Source organism: Halichoerus grypus, chromosome 6 (assembly GCF_964656455.1).
Source record: "Halichoerus grypus chromosome 6, mHalGry1.hap1.1, whole genome shotgun sequence".
Taxonomy (NCBI): Eukaryota; Metazoa; Chordata; class Mammalia; order Carnivora; family Phocidae; genus Halichoerus; species Halichoerus grypus.
Genome location: NC_135717.1, coordinates 100,811,617 through 100,837,055, shown reverse-complemented (window position 1 = coordinate 100,837,055; position 25,439 = coordinate 100,811,617). Strand labels below are relative to the sequence as shown.

Below are 25,439 nucleotides of genomic sequence, written 5' to 3'. Positions count from 1 at the left end.
TAAAGTTTACTGTTTCCCCATTACCGACAAAATTAGGGATAAAAATGCTCCAGTCTAGCATTCAAACTTCTTTATCAATTAGACTTCCTTTTGTTATAAGCAATAGAACCAACTTTGACTAATTTAAGCAGAAAAAAGGTATAGGCTGTTCACAAAATTGAAGTTTCAATCATTTCCCTTCTTTGTATGATTCTTCTCAAAATTCTCATTCTTAGAGAATGATTAATTTGACATATTCCCAACTGTTATTAATAGAAAGACAGGGAACACTGACTGAAAGACCACTTACAATTATGCTCACTGGGTAAAGATAGTTCTTTGAAAACAAAATTAGGGTGCTGTTACCAAAAGGGAAAGTGAATGTTAGGATCAAAACCAAGAAATGTCCACTACTCCCAAAATATGGCCCCAATCCAACTGAAGTAAAACTGACAATGATAGAAGTTCTGTGCTTTCCTTTTTGAGGAAAATGGGGAAAAAAACAAGGAAGCTAATTCTTGGTAGTCTCAGTGTTCTCAGGGTTGGAGGAGAAGAGGCTAGTGCTTTGAAGTAAATGTGTAAACAACGTGTGGAATGATTCAAGAAGTAATTGTGAGTCAGAAGGGTAAAGATAAACAGTTTTCATATTTTCTGTCTGTGAACAAGCAATTTCCATAGAACTACAGTGTCCTTTGCCAAACATCCAATAGTATTTTTTGAAAAATATGTTAACCACCATAATACAAGAACAGCCAGAATTTTATTAAGGAGACAGTCAGTAGGGAAACAGTAACTTCTATAACTTTAGGAGGGTAACAAGTCTTCCACTTCCAAGTTCAAGAAAGGAGCAATGAGCTCCCGTAGTTCCCACATTCTGCAGCGTCCAAGCATTGTTGGGAGTAAGCTTTCAAAGATAAATGTAGCATCAAAAAATAGTATGTAACAGGAAAGTCCAGTGAAGGTGAGGACATAAAACATGATGAAAATCCTCAGTGCACGTTTCCTGCAAGGAAAGAGAACATCTGTGTTAAGAACATTCTGAAGAAAACCACACTGATGAGACTCCTGGTTCCTCCACCCAGTTAGTTCTATAATGTCAAGGAAGTAACTGAACTTCTCTTGACCTCAGTTGACATCCACAAAAGAAGGAGCTTGGAGTAGTTGAGCACTTAAGTCCCTCCTAGGGCTGGTATTGGAATTCTAAGGTTTTATAGCCATGAAACAATGAAACCCTGGAAATTATGAGACTCTTTCCTTTGAAATACTCTTCTCACACTCTAGCAGACTATTGACATCTTTTCCTCACTTGTGAGGTATCTGACACAGATTCGGAGGGAAATAAAGGACCAGGCAGTTAGATTTTCTGGGGATATAAAATGCAATGTGACAAATGGAGTCTAGCTCTACCACTAGTTTTATCCTGGTACCAGACTTACCCTTTTAAAGTAATATAAACTTTCTCAAGTCTTTCAGGACTCCTCCTCCTAGGCTGGACCTATGATCTATTTCATTTATTTGCTTTTAAATCCTTCCATTATTATTTTCTAATTATCAATGCAATACATGATTAGGGTAGAAGGTCTAGATGGAAGATCCAGAAAAACACAAAGAAGGAAAGAAATGTCACAGATAATCCAGCTACCTGGAGATAATGACCATCAATAATGTATTTTAGAAGAGAAAATTTAGAGCACAGTTAAAGCTAGCTATGGATCTATTTTGTGATCCAACTCAGTGGATTCTGTAAACCTGAGCCAAGTTGTTTGGCATTATTGCCACTGGTTGTCTCTTGGTAGTTACACAAATAATTGCTTCTATTTCACACATTTTTTTTCAATTAAAGATTTATTTATTTATTTCAGAGAGAGAGGGAGAGAGAGAGAACATGAGCGGGAGGGGCAGAAGGAGAAGGAATCTCAAGCAGACTCTGCACTGAGTGTGGACCACCATGTGGAGCTCAGTTCCACGACCCCAAGATCATAACCTGAGCTGAAACCAGGAATTGGTTGTTTAACCAACTACGCCACCCAGGTGCCCTATCACACATTTTATGAAAGAGCCAATGTTTTGAAAAATATTCTAGTCAGAAGAAGCTTTGAGGGCTGCTAAGATGAAGCAGAGATGCCCTGCCCTCGAGAAGTGCTAAATCTAGATTTGTTTTTTCTTATGAAAAGAAAAATGACTCACTACCAAAACATAGCTAGTAAATAAACACTGTTCTTCTTAAATTCTAAAACCAATCATCTCTGGAAATACCAAACTGGAACATTTTCAAAGAGAAATATTTTAACATATTTTTTAAAGAGAAAAATAGTTTTTCTAAATTACAGATAATTTGGAAAACAGAGAAATGAAAAAATTATAATCTCATCACCCTAATATCATTAGCTCAGTTTTCTTTTTTTCTTTTCTCTCTTTCTTTCTTTCTTTCTTTCTTTCTTTCTTTCTTTCTTTCTTTCTTTCTTTCTTTTCTTTCTTTCTTTCTTCTTTCATTTTGTATTAATTTTTTAAATTTTTTGTTTTATTTTGTTTGTTTTGCTTTTGGCTTAGAGTGTATTCTTCCAGTTTTTTCTTTCCTTCACTGAACACTCTAGGTATGGTTGAGTTCAGATTTATGTATTTATTTATATATATTTATCTTTCAGATTTATTTTTGAATAAAAAATCATTTGATTTTGATTTACAAGTCAATATAACATAAAATATTTTTCAGATTTTCTATTATAAAACAAAAGAACATGTGCAATATTTATTTTTTAAAGTGCAGACATTTTTCTTTGGAAAACATCATAGCTACTAATTCAAAATAATTTCTTTGAGGGATGCCTGGGTGACTCAGTCAGTTAAGCATCTGCCTTTGGCTCAGGTCATGATCCCAGGGTCCTGGGATTGAGTCTCGAATCAGGCTCCCTGCTCAGTGGGGAGCCTGTTCCTCCTTCCCCCTGCTTGTGCTCTCTCTCTCAGACTTTGAAAAAATAAATAAAATCTTTGAAAAAAACAAAATAATTTCTTTCATATCACTTGTGTGGAACCAAATATTAGTGTCATTAAATATTTTATTCATTTTGAATTTACCTTCTTTAAAGAATAAAAATTATTCCTTTGACTTTTTAAATACTGTTTATGTACCTATTTACACGTTTATTTTTCAAGATTAGCCATGCATAAAACCTTTAATCTTTTCCAAAATGTTCACATTGTTTGTGGAAAGTCTATAAGGGAACTGTGGAATTGGGGAATATGCCAGGAAGAGGTACCTTCTGAGCCTAAAAACAACAAAACCGAGACATAATGATTGACTAAGTCTGCAAGATAAACCTCCTCAAAAAGATAATGTATAAGTATGCTTCAGTGGAACCAGTACATTTCCAGTTCTTAGAAAGAAATTGGTCAAATCCTTAGGCAGTCTTAACTAGAATATAATGATGTGATGAAAGATGGCCAACTCAACTGGATTGTAATCTGCCCACTTAACACAATCAAGTGATGATCAATGCAATACATGATTAGGGTAGAAGATCTGGAAGATCCAGAAAAACACAAAGATTTACTTACTTGTTTGATTTTTGAGATATAATTTGCATGCCATAAAATTTACCCTTTAAAGTGTATAATTCCATGGCTTTTAGTTTATTCACAGGGTTGTACAACCATCACCATTATCTAACTCCAGGAAATTGTCATCACCCCAAAAAGAAAACCTGTACCCATGAACAGTCACTCCCTATTTCCCACTACCCTAAGGCCTTGCAACTATTCATTTACTTACTGTCTACATGGATTTTCCTATTTTGGACATTTCACAGGAATGGAATCATATAATAGGTGGCCTTTTGTGTCTGACTTTCTTTCATAATGTTTTCAAGAGTCATCCACATTGTAGCATGCATTAGGACTTTGTCCTTTTTTGTGGATGAACAATACTCCATTGTACGGATATACCACATTTTGTTTACCTATTCATTAGTCAATGTATATTTGTATTGTTTCTATTTTTATGAATAATGCTGCTATGAACATTCATGTACAAGTTTTTGTGTGGACATATATTTTCAATTCTTCTGGGTGCATACCTAGGAGTGGGTCAGATGGTAGCTCTATATTTAACATTTTCAGGAACTGCCAAAGTGTTTTCCAAAATGGCTGCACCATTTTACAATCCCTCTAGCAATGTCTGAGGGTTCTAATTTCTCCACATCCTCTCCAATGTTTGCTATTGCCTGTCCTTTCAATTATAATTATCTTAGAGATGTAGAGTGGTAGCTCATGATTTTGATTTGTATTTCCCTAATCACTGATGGTGTTGACTATCTTTTCATGTGTTTGTTTGCCATCTGTGTGTCTTCTTTGAAGAAATGTCTATTCAAGTCCTTTGCTCATTTTAAAAGTTGGGTTGTTTCCTTTTCTGTTGTTGAGTTATAAGACTTCTTTATCTATTCTGGATACTAAATCCTTAATTTCCAGGGTTCTGAAAAAGTTGATTCTGACTATTTTTTTCAAGCTCTTTCATTGATTTTTATGGAGGAAGAAATTTTCTGGGGTTTTTACTCCACTATTTTCATTAACATCACTCCTCACTTATTAATTTAATATCTGCTCAGCATGGTGAAGATGTTTTATATTTCATGTCCCAAAATGATAAAGATGCCTGCCATCTTGTAGCTCATGGATTATTAGGAGGAGACAGATTTGAAATAATTGAATTGCAATAATATACTGTGGGTTCTACATCAGGATTATGTTTAAGGTAGAGTGTACACACAAGAGAGATTGCTGAACATTCTACTTGGATTGGTAGTTGGGGCTAAAGAATCAGAGAAGTTTTCTTAGAGGAGGGTATTACTCCAGGAATATATGATGGTGTGGCATCTTCAGAAAGGGATCCAAAGAGTCAGAATTTGCTAAGATGTATGTCTTTAATACCATACAAGTGAGAGGCATCCTGTCCAGTGAACAAAGGTTTCCAAATCTGCTTAGCAGGAAGGTTCCTTTGGTGGAGGTGGCTGCATCATAGATTGCAGACACCATCTTTTAAGATTTATGTACACATAGTTACCTAAAGCAATAATAAAGAAATCTATATCTATATATCTAATGCAATAGATCTACAGCTAAAAATAATATGAAAAACACTATGACTCCAATAAACACATAGACTTTTAAAGAACAAGAAGAAATAATTTATAAAGGAAGGTAAAACAAATTTTTAGTCATTCCTTGAAGAAATTCATCATACTATGCTTCGTACATTTTGGGGCCTTTGTCCAGCCCCAAAGTCCCCTTTCTCTGACTTACCACATTGTAATGCTGGCAGGAGTGTTCTGTGCTAAAGGGGGTGGTGGAGCCTCAGGAAGCTGGGGCTCAATTTCTTCCATATCCATTTCTTCAGGACTCTGAAAGTCTGTTTTCCCTTCTTGCCCTTGGTACGTTCCCAACTTTGTACTCAGCAGAGTCATGCCTTTGTAAAAGTTCTGAAAAAAATAGCAATCAACTGTCACTTTAAAAAATGATTTTAGAGGTCTGCTAGTCTTATTGTAGATGATGCACAGTGGTTTTCCTCCAGAACACCTCAGGAGCCCACATTGCCAATCCCATGTGAGTCACATGAGGAGATCATTGGCAAGTGCATACTCACCTAGTAGAAAGAGACTTACACATTCACAAAATAAGGTAGCAGCATGGTAGACCCACATGCTAATCTCTAACTACTGACTTATTCATGTAGGAAGATAATTATCCTTATATTGAATTCATCTGTTCAATTTGTTCATCTATGAAAAACATATTGACTCCCACCAGGCACTATTCTAGGATACTGTGGTTAACAAAATAGATAAGGAATGTGCATTCTATTACATGTGCATTTTTAAACCAAATGGATAAGGAATTACACGCACGTTTATAGGGACTGGGGGAAAAGCAATAAACTACTAAACATATATATATATATATATACACATTAGATATTATAGATTAGGATACATGCTAAAGAGAAAATAAATAAGATAATGAGATAGAGTAGCTGAGGTTTGTTGGTGGGACACCTACTTCAGATAGGTGGGATGATTAGGCACCTCTGAACAAGTGACAGGTTGACTCACTCATTCATTGCTTCTTTCACCCATTCACATTTACATCAACATATTGTGGGAGGAGTTCAGATATGGAGTTATTTTTCTGGCTAGGGGAGATTATGGGAGGTCTGGAAGAGGCGATGACATTTGAGCTGAGCCTTGAAGAATACATAACATGTCGACATAGAGGCTAAGCTCTAAATGGAGGAAATGTAGAAGCAGACCATGAGATGTTCTGTCCACCCAAAGCAGAGGGCCAGGAAGGGGAGAAAAAAGTGATAATGAAAGAGAAAGAAAACAGTAGGTGGAAAACCCTAACTTCTAGAGAAAGAATGATCCCTATATTTAGATTTTATCATTATTTGAACTTGAGTAACTGTGAAATCTTACCTTTATTCTTGCAATGAGTTTCTCCTTTAATTCATGAGCTTCGTTACGAGCATCTTCCTGAAAAGACACCCACAATTTTGGGTAAAATAGAAATACATTTTTCTGGTTTATACCATAAAACCTCACTCATGTTGACACCACTTAGTTGTAAAGTGGCTTCTTTGAAGCCTACTTTTACTCAGTAAAATCTTTCCTCTTACAGCAAATTCGTAATATAATCATGATAAATTGCAGGAGGAATAACTAAAAGATTAGTATAATTATTTTTAACACTTTAGAAGTATAAATTTATACAATAGCAGCTTATGATAAATCATCTTTTTCTCTATTCATTATTCTTTCCTTGTGCCTTAAAAATCTTCCAAGACACTAGAGGCTCCCAGGTGGCTCAGTTGGTTAAGCGTCTGACTATTGATTTTGGCTCAGGTCATGATCTCAGGGTTGTAAAATTGAGCCCCATGTTGGACTCCATGCTGGACGTGGAGCCTGCTTAAGATTCTCTCTCTCCCTCTCCTTCTCCCTCTGCCTCTCCCCACACCTGTGTGCATATGCGTGCTCCTTCTCTCTAAAAAGAAAACAAACTTCTAAGACACTAGTTGGAGAAAAAGTATGTTTCAGAGAAAAAAGAAAATTGTATTTCTTTTAAGTATTTTAAAATTTATAATATATGAATATAAGTTCTTGTTATGTTAGTTTGAATATTTGGACTTTATAGTTTAGCAAAAGAGCTATCCATAAAAAATGTCTGGTTCCTCTTTTCTTCCCATCTCCTGTAGGTCATCAGGTAGAGATAATAGATGGTTTTGGTTGGTTTCTATCAGTAAGTTCAAGAGACAGGCTGAAAGCAACCTTTCTAAGATAAGGATGCCAAATATACATATGTCAGGAGTAAATAACTCTTGTAAGGTTTTTAATTAATCATTCTATAATAGACTTGCAGGATACTTTGAAAGGCAAAGCTATAGCGGGAAGAACAGTGTTCTGGGATTCAAGAAAGATGGGTGCTAGAGGTGCCATTTCTAGAAATTTTCCTTAAACAAGTACTTGCAAAAGCAAGCAAAGATATGGATTGGTGAGGCAAAATTTGTAATAGCACACATTTATTATAAAGCCCCAAGTATGCAATGAAATAAATTTAATAAATCCAAAAATCAAATCCTGCATTTATATAAACAGTGAAAAGGTAAAATGGCAACTAGTGGCATAGAAAGTTGCTGAAGAAAAATGCCAAGGGAAAACAGCAAGTTGCAAAACAATATATATAATATAATCCTATTTAAATTATAACAACAACATGTAAGTACATGTATAGGAAAATTTAGAAGAATATAAATATACTAAAATATTCACTGTGTTTATCATTGAGGGAGTGGGATTATTTTTCATTTTTTATATGAAATAGTTTTATGTTTTAATTATTAAAATAAGCATGCATTACTTTTGTTAGAAAAAATACACATATTTTCATTTTTTAGCGGGAGAGCAAGAATGAGACTAGTCTTTTCATCTAGAAATATGGGCAAATCACATCATGTTTTTGAGTTACGCTTTTCTCCTCTGAAAATGAGGGTATAGACTACAAGACAGTTCCCTGCTAGGTCTAAAACATTGAGTCTATCTTTCATCCAATTTTGGATTCCATTCACTAAAATTCCCTAGATTTGAGATTCCCTTGAAGAACTGGTTTTCTTCCTCAATTATAACACCATTATGTTATTACCTGGACATATTTGTTATCTGTTTCTTCTATTTGCTTTTTAATTTCCATGATCTTCTCCTTTAAAACAAAAGGGCATAAATCAAAAGTTGTAATGAATGATGTGCGGAATTGAAACAAAGTGAAGATTTTTAGAAGAAAGCTCATTCATGATCAAAAAGTTTGAGATTTAATAGCAGCTGTTTTTTTGTGTTTTTTGTGTGTTTTTTTTTTGATACTGCTCTGGGTACTGATCTCCAAAATCAATATTAAGTTGAATCAACAAGATACAGTTGTCCACATCCTACGTTAAGTGGCCCTTGAGCTAGGCATTGTGCTAGTTGGAAACATGTAATGAGCATTTGCCCTCAAACGGTTTCCAGAAAGGGGCACCTGGGTGGCTCAGATGGTTAAGCGTCTGCCTTCAGCTCAGGTCATGGATCTCTGGATCCTGAGACCCGTGTTGGGCTCCCTGCTCAGTGGGGAGTCTGCTTCTCCCTCTCCTTCTGCCTCTCACCCTGCTCATACTCTCTCTCTGTATCTCTCTGTCTTAAATGAATAAATAAAATCTTAAAAAAAAAAAACCCAAATAATGCAATATATGTTAAGAAAAAAAAAAGAAGAAGATAGCAGGAGGGGAAGAATGAAGGGGGGGAAATCGGAGGGGGAGATGAACCATGAGAGACAATGGACTCTGAAAAACAAACTGAGGGTTCTAGAGGGGAGGGGGGTGGGAGGATGGGTTAGCCTGGTGATGGGTATTAGGGAGGGTACGTTCTGCATGGAGCACTGGGTGTTATGCACAAACAATGAATCATGGAACACTACATCTAAAACTAATGATGTAATGTATGGTGATTAACATAACAATAAAAAATTAAAAAATAAAATAAAATAAAATGTATTATTCAATTAAAAAAAAAACCCAGCTTCCAGAGAATGTATAGTTACACCCTTCTTTTACCAAGTTCATCCATCCCCAATCGCTGAATTGTGTGACTTAAATATTTAGAAAGGAGTTGTGATCTTCTAATCACATTTTACTTGGTACCCTGGTTTATTTATATAGAAATATCTTTACACGGTACTTATCTAAGATAATTGCATCAAAGATAATAGATAGGAGTCAGTTGCAGAATGAAAGTCTATCATTCATATCAAGTCATGTTGATATGGAGATCTCAGAAAGCTTCGTGAATTTGGGGGTTAAATATCAGGCAACAGCCAAAGGCCACCTCAAAGTCCTTTCTTCACCTTAAAGGTCTTTTAATTTTGTTTCTGCTGTGTGTGTATTTTTTAAGTGATTTTACCGATTTTTCCCTCCTCTCTCTTTCATTCCTTTCTGAGTCATTCCATTTCTTCACAAGATATAAATGAGCCGATACATGTGGTTTTATTTTAACTTTACTAGCTTATTTCTCCTTTAATTTGCCCACACCACACTTTGGTTGTTGTTTCCATATCTAAAACTCTTCATTTCCCTTTACCAGAGTGAAACTACAGCCATTCCTACTGACTTTGCTTCTGTAATACTTATATTTAAAATTTCTTATTTAGGGATGCCTGGGTGGCACAGTCAGTTAAGCGTCTGCCTTCGGCTCAGGTCATGATCTCAGGGTCCCGGGATCGAGCCCCACACTGGGCTGTCTGCTCCGCGGGAAGCCTGCTTCTCCCTCTCCCACTCCCCCTGCTTGTGTTCCCTCTCCCACTGTGTCTCTCTCTGTCAAATAAATAAATAAAATCTTTAAAATAATAAAATAAAATTCATTTTATGGGGCGCTTGGGTGGCTCAGTTGGTTAAACGTCTGCCTTCAGCTCAGGTCATGATCCCTGGGTCCTGGGATCGAGTCCCGCATCTGGCTCCCTGCTCCGCGGGGAGCCTGCTTCTCCCTCTGCCTGCTGCTCCCCCTGCTTGTGCACTTGCTTTTAAGCTTTTTGGCTTGAGCTAAAGCAGAGGAAGTAGATAGACACGGGTTTCTCCTTTCTTAGAGAATTGTTTTTCAAAGGCATGAAGTTTAGAAATACTGTCAGCCAGGGCTCTGAAGTCTAATTCTTATCCAAAGTTGGTCACTACCTTTCTAACATCCTACGACTCTTTAAAAAAGGGAAATTCAACCTTTCTCAGAAAAGAGTCTCTCGGCAGTGCAAGGCAAGAAAACAACAGAAAAACTGGAGACTGTGAAAACCAACACAAGAACTCTTCATGAAAACATCAAAGATGAACACAAATATATCTTTTACATTTTAAGGTTGCAGTTATTCATAAATATTTAATCCCTGGATGTCTCCTTGAACTGTTAGGTGCTGGGATACAAAGATCAAGAAGAGAAGTCTTCTGTTAAGGTACTCATCATGGTCTTAAGATGGCATCAAGATATAAGCCTATGAAACTGAGTTTATAGGTAGAATTAAAAACTCGTCTTTTTGCGTTGTCAGAGAATAGAAGTGGTGGTACCCACATGACAGGTGCTCAGAACTGACCACCAGAGAGCAATCCTCCTCATGACAAAAGATGGGTTTTAATTCTTATTGTGGTCTGTTAAATAATAGAAGGGGTGGGAAATGGTGGCCGAGTCCCCACAACCTCCCCGATTATCTTTTCCAAGCCTCCAGCTTACCTCAATGTTTGCTCCCTGATCAGGGTCAAGGTCTTGGTGTGACTCCAGCTTTTCAATTTGGTCCTCCAGAGACATCACCTCATTTAATAAGCTGCAAACAGAGCAAGAGATGGACTAAATCCTATGGATTAAGAAAAATCACCCAATAGACAATCTTTTGTGATTTTTCAAGAATGATATCCTATTCTTACATAAGAGGACTCTTGCGTTGTGGTTGTGTTGGAATGAGATGTCACAAATGCAATGCAAGAAGGTAGAAAACACTAAATAATCTAGATAATAGTAAAGAAATGTAAGGTCTAATTGGATACAGGAGCAGAAAATTTAAATGATTAAAATGGAAGCTTAGCTAAATTTCTAGAAAAAAAAAACCCACAGAAAATCTTTGGGACTTACGACTAGGCAAAGATTTCTTAGACTTGACACTAATAACATTACCTATAAGAGGGAACACTGATAAACTGTATCTCATCAAAATTTAAAGCTTTTGTTTGGCCAAAGACTGTTAAATGGATTCACTTGTCAATATCTGGCAAAGGTCTTACACCTAGAATATATGAAAACTTTTTAAAACTCAACATTAAAAAAACAAACTATCCAATTAAGAAATGAGCAAAACACATGCACAGACATTTCACTAAGGAGATATATAAATGGCAAATAAAGACATGAAAGGATGCTCAGCACCATTAGCCATTAGAGAAATTCAAATTAAGACTATAATGATATATTACTACAAATTTATCAGAATGGCTAGGATGCAAAACAGTGATAATGCCAACTGCTAGTGAGGATGTGGAGAAATTGGATCACTCAGACATTGGTGGTGGGAACATAAAATGGACAGCCGCTCCAGAAAATAGCTTGGCACTTCCTGTCAAAACTAAAAACAGACTTACCATGTGACCCAGAAATTTCATTCTTGGGAAATTATCCCAGAGAAATGAAGACTTATTTTCACACAAGAATTTGTACATGAATATCCAAAGTAGCTTTATTCATAATAGCTGAAAACTAGGAATAACACACTTGTCCTTTGATGGTGAATGGTTAACCAAACTTTCTCTCTCTCTATATATCCACATACCATGGAATACTACTCAGCAACAAAAAGAAAGGAACTATTGATATACAGGCAACAACTTGGATGAACCTTAGGAAAATTATGCTGAGTGAAAAAAATAAATCTCAGAAGGTTACATAATGCAGGATTTGATATAGCTAACCTTTATGAAATAACATAATTATAGACATGTGGAAATGATTTGTCATTGCTGGAGATTACGGGTTGGCTTAGGTGTGGCTACAAAGGGCTAACACAAAGGAGTCTTGTGCAATGGTACAACAGATTCTTGATGTGGTGGTGGTTATGTAAGGCTACCCATATAATAAAATTGCACAGAACTATACACACACTCACATGCACAAGTGAGAATACATATAACTGGTAAAATCTAAATAAGCTCTATTCATAGTACCAAGGTCAATTTCTTGGTTTTGATGGTACGCTAGAGTTGGACAAGATATTACCATTTGGAAAAGCTGAGGAAAGATGAAATGGGCAAATTCCTCAAAAGATACAATCTACCGCTAATATATACCCAACAGTTCAGTAGCCTGAATGGCCCTATATATCATTAAAGAAATTAACTATGTAGTTAAAAATTTTACTCTAATGAAATATCCAGGCAATATGGCTTTGCTGGTGAATTCAATCAAACATTTAAGGAAGAAATTATGCCAGTTCTACACAAATTCATCCAGAAAATAGAACAAGTGGGAAAATGCCCCAATTTTTACTATAAGGCAAGTTTTCTGATACTAATACAAGAAAGAAAAAGGCCAATATCTCTCATTAACATTCATCCAAAATTTCCCTTTTAATAAACAGTATCCAACAATATATAAAAAGAATAATATATTATGACCAAATGGGGTTTATTCTGGAAACTCAAGGCTGGTTCAACATTGAAAAATCAGTCATTATAATTTGCCATATCAAGAGACTATGAACAAACAAACAACATGATCATTCATAGATGCAACAAAAGCTATTGAAAAAATTTAGTATAATACCTGATTTTAAAAACATCTCAGTAAACTAAGATTAGAAAACACTTTCTCAATCTCAAAAAAAAAAAAAAAAAAAGCAAAACACCTTACATCACAATGCTTTTTCTGTAGGACTGAAAACAAGGTAAATATGTCTAGTGTCTGCTGTCATTCCTCCTATTCAACATCATACCCCAAGTTCTAGCCAATATGATAAGGCAGCAAAAAGAAGTAAAAGACATGCAGATAGAAAAAGAAGATATAAAGCTCTCTCTATTTGCAGATGACATGATTATCTATGTGGAAAATCCCAAATAACTTACAAAACTACTTGGAGCTAATAAATGAGGTTAGCAAGGTCACAAGACACAAGACCAATATACAAAAACTAATTGCATTTCTATATCCTGGCAATTAATAATTAGAAATTTTAAAATTTAAAGTATAATGGCACCAAAAGCATGAAATACTTCGGCACAAATCTAACAAAATGTGATATATCTGTACCCCGAACATATAAAACACCGATGAAAGGAATTTCTTTGACTCCAAAGCCCCTTCTCTTTATACCAGTGACTAGAAAAATAATAATTACTCTTATCTTTTCAGTTTCATCTTAAAACTCTCCACTTAAATTCAGATATGCATTAATTTAACAACTATACTTTTTAATACTTTTTTCATGTCATGCAGGTTGGATCCCTTTGGACAATACTGGCTAAAGCTCAAGGGGTTATTGGAGACTTGAAGTCCTTCCTCGGATGGCCATTAACACAGTTTCCAAAAAAAGCCAATGAGAGAAGTCCTTTCCTTGAGAGAAGAGAGAGCAAAGATGCAGATAACTTTGAAACAGGCTTTGAGATTTTGTGACATTGACTTCAAAACGTAAGACTTGGTACTTCTTATTCTGAAGGCATGCCTAAAAGACTTTACCACCTTAAACCCAGAGTTTCTGAAGCTATGAAAATTTTCAATGTTTTCTGATCAAACCCAATACCCTAAAATTACCTCTTCATTGTGTTTTCTGTTAGGTTTATTTTTTGTATAATATTGTTGATTTTCTCCATCCAGCCTATGTGATCAGCTCCAAGTTCTTTCACTTGTAGACCCATCTGTGTATTCCAGTAGTTTAGCTGGAAGAAAGTGTTCTCCTGACTCCTGCAGAAATATTATTATGATCAGTTTTAAGGTAAGAAATGGGAAACATCTTCAAATGGCCCCAAACCTTCTTTCTTTGAACGGCAAGTTGGTATGCTGATTCATTTCCTGTCACCAAAATGGGCCAGGTAAGCAGTTAGGCCTCAAGAAAAAAGTTTGAGCACTTATTTGATATCCATTTTAGCAGATCTTCATAAGACTGGAGAAAATAAAATGTATTTTACATTTAGTAAAAAATAATGATATATTTTTAATTTCCCTGCATGGAATGAATGTTAAGAATTACACTATCCTAATGAATATTCTTGTTAGAAGCAGAGAGCTATGCAACAGGGGAAGGGTCTACAAGGGTTTAACAATACATTTCTATTGAGAATTATAATTCTTTTCTTTTTTTTAAAAGATTTTACTTATTTATTTGAGAGAGAGAGTGAGAGAGAGAGAGAGGGAGAGAGAGCACAAGTGGGGGGAGGGAGAGGGAGAAGCAGACTCCCCACTGGGCAGGGAGCTTGATCCCAGGACCCCAGGACCCCAGGATCATGACCCAAGCTGAAGGCAGATGCTTACCCCACTGAGCTTCACTGAGGAGCTCCCATAATTCTTTTCATATCTAGAAAATTATCTGAGAGTGACAAGATATGCATTAATTCCACTCTCCAAAGAAGAGTTTGCAAAGAGAAACCTGTGGCTCGGCCTACATCTCTAGAAATAACCTCTACTCCATATTCTTACTAGAATATGTAGGTAGTTACTTGTGCACATGAGTGCTTAAAGGTTTAAGACATATGGATTTTAAATCTTCCAGGCTTTCCCTAAGTGCTCTGCTAAATTTCATTTTCTCCACAGAATATTATTATTTTCTTTTTTTCTTTAAAGTATGACTAACATACAGTGTTATATTAGTTTCAAGTGTACAATATAATGATTCAAGAGTTCTATGTGTTATTCAGTGCTCATCACAATAAGTGTACCCTTAATCCCATTTATCTATTTTACTCAGCCCCCCACTCACCTCTCTTCTGACAACTACCAGTTTGTTCCCTGTACTCAAGAGTCTTTTTTGTTTGTTTGTTCATTTGTTTTTTTTCTTAAATTTTACATATAAGTGAAATCCTATGGTATTTGTCTTTCTCTGGCTTATTTCACGTAGCATTGTACCCACAAAATATTATTAAATGATTTCTTTTGCATGTGTCAAGGCTTACAGTTCAGGGATGTTCTCCTTGGAAAACTGCAAAGATGTGGATACATGAGGATCCTCATGTTGAACCTGATTTGTTTCTTGTTCATCCTGTTCATTCTGTAGGTCCTGGTGACGCTCAGCCTCCAGCTCCAACATATTCTGATAAAGATCATGAAAGAAGCAAAGCAGGAAAAAAGGGTTATAACAAGAGGTGATGATCTCTTAAGCTTATTTATGCCCCTTTCTCTGGGGGCAAGCACACAGCCCTCTCTGAGGCTGGAGCTTTCTACGGCATTTATAAAATAAGTAGACATGCCCTCCTGCTCCGCTGACAGAGGAAGGCTGGGGCGGGGATGCATAGAACATCAGTGTCCTCGTGCAGAGCTCTTTTCAGTGCTGATGAGTAACAGAATTCCACCTGACCATGGACTCTAGCACTCCACTCCAGATGACTGGTTTCCCAAAAAGTCAATGTGAGGGAAAATAAAAGGGGAAGGAACTGTTTCATGTTAAGAGAGTCTAAAGAGATATAACAGCTAAATACATTGCATAGATCTTGTTTCGATGCTGATTTTAAAAGTACAGGCATTTCCTGGGTTTTGGCACCAAAAAAAATTTAAATAAATAAATAAATAAAAGTATGGGCATTTGAGGGACACTTGAAAAAATTAGATTTCTCAAAAAATTGAGGATATTAGGTTACATCATGGAATTATTGTTAGTTGCCCTGATGTGATGATGGAATCTTGGCTATGTAGAAGAAAGTCTTTATTTTTAAAAATGCTGTCTGAAAATAAACAGGGATAAAGTCTCATGCTGTCTTTGACCTACTTTTAAATGGTTCAAAAAATTCCATCTATTTACATATGTAAAGATAAAGCAAATGTGACAAATGGTAACAATTTTAAAATCTAAGTGTGAGAATATGATTGATCTTCATATAATTCACTTGAGTTTTCTTTTTATTTAAAATTTTTCATAATAAGTAATAAGGGAGGGAAAGCCTACTCTTATCAGCTTGACCCACAAAATTTATTTTTTGTTTCTTTATTCTTTGCCTTGTTCTAGAAAAATATTCAAGGCATTTTCTGGTATTTCACTTCTATGCATGCACAAAATTGACAATAATTTATCTTTGAACATTTCTCTTCTTGAGTAATGACATTGTGAAATATTTCTCTGTCCTTTGAAGAAGTTTGGTCTGAAATCCTTGTGTTTCAGCAAAACTATTTTTAAACTGGAAGGAGAAAAAGTTGGAGTGCAGATCAGTCTGTTATTGAAATGTCTGGATAAATTACTGGCCACATCACCAGGAATAACTAACATTTATGTAACTCTTTACAAACTTCTTTCATGTGCCTTCTTTCTTTTAATTCCCATGATAGACTTGAGGTGGATAAAGTCAGGTGTTGAAATCCCCTAGCTCAGTCACATTAATGATTGGTCCAAGGTCATATGGTGTAGTGGGTTAAGTGGTCACTCCAAAAAAGATATGCCCATGTCCTAATGCTAAGACCCTGAGAATGTGACCTTATTTGGAAGAGTCTTTGTGGATGTAATTGAGTTAAGGGTCTAAGATGAGATTATCTTGAATTACCTGGGTCCTAAATCCAATGACAAGTGTCCTAATGAGAGACAGAAAGCACCTACACAGAGGGGGAGGTCATGTGAAGACAGAGGCAGTCACGTGCCAAGGAATGTCTGGAGCCACCAAAAGCTGGAAGAGGCAAGGAAGGATTCTCCTATAGAGTCTTCAGAGGGAGCGTGGCCCCGCTGACTCTTTGATTTCAGACTTCTGGTCTCTAGAGCTATGAGAGAATACATTTTGTGTTGTTTTAAGTCACCAAATTTGTGGCCATTTGTTACAGCAGCCTTGGGTAACCAGTACATATGGCCAGGAAGGGTGTGGACTAGAGCTTGGAGTAGATTTTCTGATTCCAAGACCGTGACTATTTTCATCTTATCTAGTCCTTGGATTCACGTTAAGAAATATCTAGTCCCTACCACTGTCACTTCCACAACCCAGTGGCACTTTACTAGTGAGGTAAGGTTTATTATCACACTTACAGATGAAGAAATTAAGGCTAGATTTTCCAAGTACTAGATGACTCCACTATATCTTACTTCTTTGTGAATAAACAGCATTCATAATTTCAATTTCTTCCCACCTTATCTTTTACCAAGGCAGCAGGAACTCTGTGATATAGAGGAAAAACACTTTATCGGGTATGGAGAACCTGAGTTCTTTTTTTTTTTTTTTTTTTTTTTTTAAAGATTTTATTTATTTATTTGACAGAGAGAGACACAGCGAGAGAGGGAACACAAGCAGGGGGAGAGGGAGAAGCAGGCTTCCGGCAGAGCAGGGAGCCCGATGCGGGGCTCGATCCCAGGACCCTGGGATCATGACCTGAGCCGAAGGCAGACGCTTAACGACTGAGCCACCCAGGCGCCCCTGGAGAACCTGAGTTCTAAGCCTAGTTCTATTCCTGTGGATCTTGAGCCACCTAACCACCCTAAAGCTCAGTTTCCTGTTCTGTAAGAAGAAAAGGGAACCAGATCATCTCCAGAGTTCTGTCTATGTCCAAAAAATCTACAATGACATTTCTTGTTTTCATCAGTCAGTTTACCATAATGGTTAGTACACTGCAAAAGAGTCAAAAGTCAGGAAGTAGAAATAAAATATTTTTTAAAAGCTTCAGGATTGAACAAATAAAGAGTTGTGTGTGCTAACAAACTAAAAGTGTGCTTGCATGAAATACAAAGCCTAAGGGCATTACTTTCCATTTTTGTGCAGCTCTTTGAAAAGCTCATATGTCTCTGAGTGTTCCATAGGTACCTCAAACTCAGCAAGCAGAGAACTGAATTCATCATATTTCCCCTCTACCTTGTCCAGGTCCCCATCCTTACATATGTTTCCCCGATTTATCCAGATGCTTCTGCAGGAACCTGGAAAGGAGTCCTTGAGTTTGCATGGCAGATATTCTTTTCCCTCTTCATTACTCATGTCACATCTACTTGGTGTCCAAGCCCAATAGCACCTATCTTTTAAACCTGTATACTCTTCTCTCCATCTCCATGGCCGTCAGTCAGTCCTTGCTGCGGTCCTCATCACTTCTTGCCTGCTAGTGACATCCTGGTTTCCGGCCTGCATCCTGTGCTATCTCCACCTCCTTAGGGTCCTTGCTGCTTGCTTGCTCATCACGCCTTTTCTTTCACACTTCCTCTCAGAACACAAGTTCCCTTTGGCCTCTTTGCCTTTGCATGTACTGTCCCTTCTTTCTAAAATGTTTTTCTTCTATCCAGTTTATCCTTCAAAACCCAGTTTTCATATTCCTCGTTCCCTGCCTGTAGAGCACCGCCATGTACTTTGTAGCACACCTGCTACTTCTAGCGTGGATTTATCAGGCAGAGCCATTGTCTTGTCTCAGTCCCTACTGGTGTGTGAGCTCACTGAGGGCAAAGGATTTTAGACAGAGATATCCTCAACACTTTACAGCGCTTAGAACATAGTGGTTGCTCAATACGTGGTATTAGGATAAATAGACTTCAGTGTTCACTGCAGCACTATTTACAATAGCCAAAATATGGAAGCAACTTAAGCATACATCAATATATGAATGGATAAAGAAGATGTGGTGTGTGTATATATATATATGTATATATATATACACATATACACATATATATGTGTGTATATATGTGTGTGTATACACACACACACACACACACACACACATATACACTGGAATATTACTCAACCATGAAAAAGAATGAGACCTGGCCAATTGCGACAACATGGATGGACCTAGAGGGTATTATGCTAGGAGAAATAAGTCAGAGAAAGACAAATACCATATGATTTCACTTACATGTAGAATCTAAAAAACAAAACAAATGAATAAACAAAACAAAACAGAAACAGATTTATAAATACAGAGAAAAAACTAGTGGTTGCCAGAGGGCAGGAGTGAAGTAGGGGAAGGGGATGGAGAGGTACAAACTTCCAGTTATGAAAAAAAATAATAAAAAGACTACGGAAGTAAGGAAATACATTCTGCTTGTGAGAGATGCAGACAAAAGCAGGAAATAGGAAAGTCTGCTCACTCACTGGGCACCTGAAATCAACACTATACATACCTTGCCAGAGACTGGAAAATGTGAAATCAGAGCAAACTATTCACTTCTAAACATGTTGGGGGCTTTGATGGTTAGCTATGGCAATTTTGGCAGCCTGGCTAAAGTCTATTTTGTTAATTAAACCAAATGATTTTTTTTAAAAACTTCTGTTAATTCTGTCCTTTTTCTGAACCTTTAAATCGTATGGTCTTATTAAAAAAACAAATGTAAGATTATACAAATTAAAGACCTTCTGTTTTGCTTCCAGAGAATAAGAAACCATTTCTTTCTCAAGAAGTCATATATTTGTCCTTTTACTAGCAAAGAGCCTAGTTTATTAATACTTCTGTTAATTATATAATTGCACGTGATTTATTTTTATATAATTGTAGAATTTGCCGCATAAATAAATTGATATAAAGAAATATAGCCAAAATTTTTAAAAAGCCTTTTGGTAAACCTTATACCCTGACTTGAAGTTTGTAAGAAATAGTCTTTTTGCCTTATACCATGAGAATGTGGACTATTTGGTAAAAATAATTCACTCTTACAGAGTGAATAATTTTATTCTCTAATTAGACTTACTCTGATCTGAACTGGGTCAACAGGTGATGTTCACTGATGGACAGGATTCAGCAGGGCACATTACATTGTGCATGCAGGGAAGGTGTCCTGGCAAAGTGGGTTTAATGGCAGCAGCCCCTGCGTGGAGGCCAGGGACAAGGCCCCACCCCCCCAAAATCAGATGATATTATTTATAGAATAATACCTTCATTTGTTCCCTAAGATCATAGGGCCTCATACCTCAATTGCCCTATTTCCTTTTCTCATGTTCAGCCTTCCTAAAAACCCCATCCTAAGTCTCCCCTTCTCATTCAGTTCCTATTTTTTTTTCCCATAGAAGGTGTCTGTCTGTCCTTTCACTTCTTGTCTGTCTCATTTTATCTATTCTCCACATCTCTAACTCCATCCCCTCATGCCTTCTAGCCCCTTCTATTTCTTTGTTTGCTTACTGAAGAATCCTTAAAGATAAGGTCCAGCTTAGGATATTCTTTGGTGGCCTTTCCTTCTATGGATTGACAGAATTAGCCATCCCTGAATCCAAAATATATTCAAAGTACTCAAGTAGACAATGAGCTCGATCCTGAGCTTCCTTTTGGGGCTGCATAGGCCCGGGAGTGGACATTCCCACACTATCCTTCCTTCATGTTTTTTGGACTGGTTGAAACCAATGGTCAATGGCCTGGGGAATTTATGGAGAGATTTGCTCAATGATAATAAACTTGGTCTGTCTCAGCCATGACTTTGCTTTGATCTAAATGGTGGTGGAAACATAAACCCTTTCCAGGATAATCTCAGGCGTTTGTTGAAATTTCTTCCATTCCACGTCAGCTGGGTGACTGAATTTCAAAGACCGAGAGATGTTCAGACTGAATGAAGAGTAACTAGATCTCTCTCATGCTTCCTGTTGGAAGACAATCTGTGAGCAGGGGGCAATTTGACACATGGCAATTTAGTCCGAGGTGAAAAAGGTCACAGTGTTTTCACAAATCCCAAGGCCCGAAGTAACATATAATGTACAAGTCATTGTGTGGGAGGGTTAGCAAGTCCCTCATGTGATAGCAGCAACCCTCAGAGGAGACACTACCTCCTTCCTGGTTTCAAGCTCCGAACACCCTGCACCGACCACAGGGAAACCCTCAGGTATTTCCTTACCGCGTTGAGGTAGGAGATGTCAAGTTACTCTCTTCACCCACCGTGACATTTAAGTCTCCCCCTTACCCATTTTGTAGTCTCTGTCTCATGAAGGAAGTCGGTTTGCGGCTTTTCGGAGAAAATGTTGTCCTTATCATCTGATCTGTCCAAGATGTGGTCCATTTTGGTAAAATCCCTTAGCAAACTGTAAGCCACAAAAACAGATGCTGTTATTACGCCTTAGGAGTACAGTGTAGGCCTGCCCTAAACATTTCTGGAGGGAGAACACTGGACTCTTTCCCGGGCCCCAGGACCACCCGATCTGCCTGCGCGTGAATCACGTCGGGCATAGTACGCTGCACGAAACGGGAATAGAGAGGCTGGGTAAGTATTTGCTGACTGAATCTAGAAGTGATTTAACAGTGAGATTTCAAATTCCAAAGCCATTGCAGCTGTGTAGCTCTGTGTGTGCAAATGAGTGTGTAAAATAAACAAATAATAAACACTCTTTTAAAAAAAGTAGAGTTAAAAAGTGCCATGTAGTTCAAAGACCATGCAGAACGGAGTAAGTCTGCGATCCCATCTTGATCTCTAGCCCCCAGATGTCCTCCCCACAACATTTGCTGGTTTCTTCTTTCTTCTTTCACAGAGATTCTATGCCTAAATAAGCAGCTATGTTTATGTAAATATATATGTCTTTTAAATCTATATGAGAGAATATTATACACACTATTCTGTACCCTATATTTCTTTTTTAACAGCCTCTTGGCGTCCATTTCATATCAGTACATGCAGAGCTGCCTCATTTTATTTTATTTTATTTTTTTGAGATTTATTCATTTATTTGAGAGAGAGAGAGAGAAGGACCACAAGTGGGGGAAGGGGGAGGAAGAGAGAATCTCCAGCAGACTCCCCACTGAGCCTGGAGCCGGGATGTGGGGCTTGATCTCACAACCCTGAGATCATGACCTGAGCCAAAACCAAGAGTAGGACGCTTAACTGACTGAGCCACCCAGGTGCCCCTGCCTCATTTTAAAAATGGTTATATGGTACTCCATTGTGGGGCCATACACTAATTTGCGAATCAATTCTTTATTAATGCATACGTAGATTCTTTCCAGTTAATTGCTACTACAAACGATGCTGTAATGACCATCCCGACACATCTATGTGTCGATGTATATGTGTACAAGTATATCTATTGAATAACCCTACAAATAGAATTGCTGGGTCAATAGATACATATATTTTAAATTTTGATAAATGCTACCGAGTTATGCCTTAAAGAGGTTGAATGCATTTACACTTCCAGCAAAAATGATGAGTATGCCTGTTTTCCACTCTTTTTCTACAATCATGTATTATTAAAGTTTTTAATCTTTGCCAATTCCATATGTTTAAACTGGTATCTCATTTTAGTTTTAATCTTTTTTTTATTAGTGAGGTTAAGCATCTTTGCCTCTGTGTATAAAACTCATTTGTATTTCGTTTTCTATGGTGTGTTAATATCCTTTGCCCATTGCCTATTGGACTACTGTTGTTTTCTGGAGGGCGTGTGTGTGTGTATATGTACACACACACACACATGCTCACACACTCACATATACTTCTGAGTGAATCATAGTCAATTTGTGATGGAGGTCTATGGTGGAGTCTCCAGTCTGTGGGTTTTCAACCCAGAAGTGGGGCGCACTTTACGCTTACCCTGCATAGAAAGGGTTTTGGGAATCTATAAATATTTCTATAGACTGAATAAATATTGCTTATGTAAATAAATACTGCTCAAAGTTTCCAAATGTATATACAACTGTTATTAACAAATTACAAATGCATTTAAAAAAAATGAAGGGGGGAAATCGGAGGGGGAGACAAACCATGAGAGACTGGACTCCGAGAAATAAACTGAGGGTTTTAGAGGGGAGGGGGGTAGGGGGATGGGTTAGCCCAGTGATGGGTATTAAGGAGGGCACGTTCTGCATGGAGCACTGGGTGTTATGCACAAACAGTGAATCATGGAACACTACCAAAAACTAATGATGTACTGTATGGTGACTAAAATAACATAATAAAAAAATTTTTTAAATGAAAAAACTTATCTCCCCTAATACAGTAAGTTATGTAGTACCATTAATGACACTGATAGATTCATCTTCACTTGTGGAAATAATTACTAATAATTCATAATCCTATATTAAAGGATTATTTAGCTACTTCAAAAAATAAAAATAAAAACATCTTTGATGTCATAATAGCTTTTTTTGACATACAAGCGTTCTGGAAAATCTTTTACTTTAATAAATTCACCCTATTTAAAAAGGTTGTTAACCATTGGTTTATATTATAACACATTTTTATCATGTACTAACAAATGCATATGTATATTTACATGAACACTTTGTGCTTTGTCTACTATACAAAGCATTGTAAATGGTTTATATATTTTGCAGGTGAAGATAATAAAGGCACAAAACAATCAAAGTATTTTTGCAAATTGAGATTAGAGCCTTGACCATTTCTATTCCGCTGATGTCCACCTGGTTCATGACCATAGGCCCCTTTAGTGTCTCACAAAAAATATTCATGAGGTCAAAATTAGAAGAATCGTAGAGAAGACGGTCAACCCCACCCCTGAACTTGGCAGTCTCATTATTTGCATCCTGCTGTCCCGAGGAAGTGTCCGGACAGGACCACAAAAACTGCCCCCAGGGCCCAGGCTTCACTTACTTCTGCATTGCACCTTCAGCCACATCCATATTTTGGAGAAAGCCATTGTTTTTCTTAGTCAACTGTTGTTCCTTCCCAACTGTCATCATCTGCAGAGATGTCCTGTCACTTAGCTTCATGAGCGCCATTTCTTCAGCACTGCGGGGACAATGATGGCAACAAGATGGCTTTCACCGCAGGATTGGCAACTATATTCCCTTCGCTGATATACTGAGAGCAGGTGTATTAACCCTTCTCCTACCCAAACTGGCCATCAGTTGTAAGGGACCCCAGAGTAAGTTCTTAAGTTACTCTGTTCAAATATATACAGGAAAGTTTCTGTGTGTGGCTGTTCCTTAGGACGTCTCTGGTGAACATGAGGGTTGTCTGAGCCTGCAAACGTGTATTTTGAATCTTTGAATGGGACTATTAGAGAGCAATATAAAAGAACCAGGCTAGGGAGATGGGAAACTTCACTTTCATAATCTCTTTCTGATCATATATATATGTACATTGTAAAAAAATAGAAAAGAAGAAGGAACTAGAAATCATTGGTACTCTGGAGATAACCAGAGACACCAGGGAGATATCCAGACAAAACCACTGTTGATATTGTGTTGTATTTATTTCCATTTCTAAATTTGATATTTGCCTTATTCTTTTCCTATTGTTGACAAATAGGTTATACCTAAGTTTTTACTAATATAAATAATACAGTAATGAATATCCTTGCTTAGTAATTTTCAGTGCATCTCTATTATTTACTTAGGATACTTCTTTAGAAGTAAAACTACTGGGTCAAAGTGTATATGCTTTTTTTTTTTTTTTTTTAGAGAGGGAGAGGGCGTGGGGTAGGGAAGAGGGGTAGAGGGAGAGGGAGAGAGAGAATCCCAAGCAGTATCCACACCCAACATGGAGCCCAATTTAGGGCTTGATCTCACAATAATGAGATCATGATCTGAGCTGAAACTGAGTCAGTCGCTTAACTGACTAAGCCACCCAGGCACCCCAAAGTGTATATGCTTTTCTAATTTTATTTATTTATTTATTTATTTATTTATTTATTTATTTATTTAGAGCAGGGGGAGGGGCAGAGGGAGAAGGAGAGAGAGGATCTCCAGCAGACTCCCCCCTGAGCACAGAGCCTGACACAGGACTTGATCCCATGACCCTGAGATCATGACCTGAGCTGAAGTCAAGAGTCGGATGCCCAAGCAACTGAGCCACCCAGGTGTCCCTGTAAAGATTTCGAAAAATATTCCCAAATTACTTTTCTAAAGTTTCAACCACTATACACCACCGGCAGCTGTATAGGAGAAGGGGAACTTTCGTTCCAGCCAGGTGGGCAAGTGTTAGCGGGCAGCAGAGGAGTGAATTGTTAGAGTACTGAAGTGGTGAGAGATATAAAGGTGACAGGAAATAGAAAGGGGGTAGAGAGGTGTGAGACAGGTTCTAGAAAGCTCATATGAAAAGCTATAAGAAAGGATCCATATGAAACATAACTCCTAGTTATTGGCAGGAATCACAGGGAGTACCCACCACCAAACAGGAGGAAACTTTCTCCTCTGGAGTGTGGCCTGGCCCCAGGGCCCTAAGAGACAGGGTCCCTGAGGGACCGAGGGGACTATAGACTCATGGAAAGGAAGGAATAGCAGGGATTTCCCTGGAAGAGGAATGGTAGGAGTATCGAGGGTTGGGGAACCCAAGATTTTGGAACGATCTGGGCAGCTAATGGCCTGGTCCATCACTCAGTGGCAAAATTCTGTTTTGTGTTT

At 37.4% G+C, this 25,439-nt stretch overlaps 1 protein-coding gene across 3 annotated transcripts; it reads right to left on the bottom strand.

Annotated features, from left to right (window-relative positions):
* Positions 1 to 737: 737 nt before the first annotated feature.
* SMCO2 (single-pass membrane protein with coiled-coil domains 2) lies at positions 738 to 23,813 on the bottom strand. Of its 3 annotated transcripts, XM_078074099.1 has the most exons (8): positions 23,686 to 23,813; positions 21,049 to 21,166; positions 15,173 to 15,309; positions 13,818 to 13,967; positions 10,754 to 10,848; positions 6,444 to 6,496; positions 5,275 to 5,450; positions 738 to 982 (listed from the first exon to the last, which is right to left on the bottom strand). In XM_078074099.1, the coding sequence occupies exons 1-8, from the start codon at positions 23,811 to 23,813 to the stop codon at positions 784 to 786; spliced, it is 1,056 nt and encodes a 351-aa protein (XP_077930225.1). In that variant the 3' UTR covers positions 738 to 783. The 3 variants fall into 3 exon arrangements, with proteins under 3 accessions (XP_077930225.1, XP_035936118.2, XP_077930226.1); XM_036080225.2 differs by lacking the exons at positions 21,049 to 21,166; positions 23,686 to 23,813 and adding an exon at positions 8,164 to 8,220 and having other exon boundaries at positions 6,444 to 6,500; positions 10,758 to 10,848; positions 15,173 to 15,512; XM_078074100.1 differs by lacking the exons at positions 21,049 to 21,166; positions 23,686 to 23,813 and having other exon boundaries at positions 6,444 to 6,500; positions 10,758 to 10,848; positions 15,173 to 15,512.
* Positions 23,814 to 25,439: the final 1,626 nt, after the last annotated feature.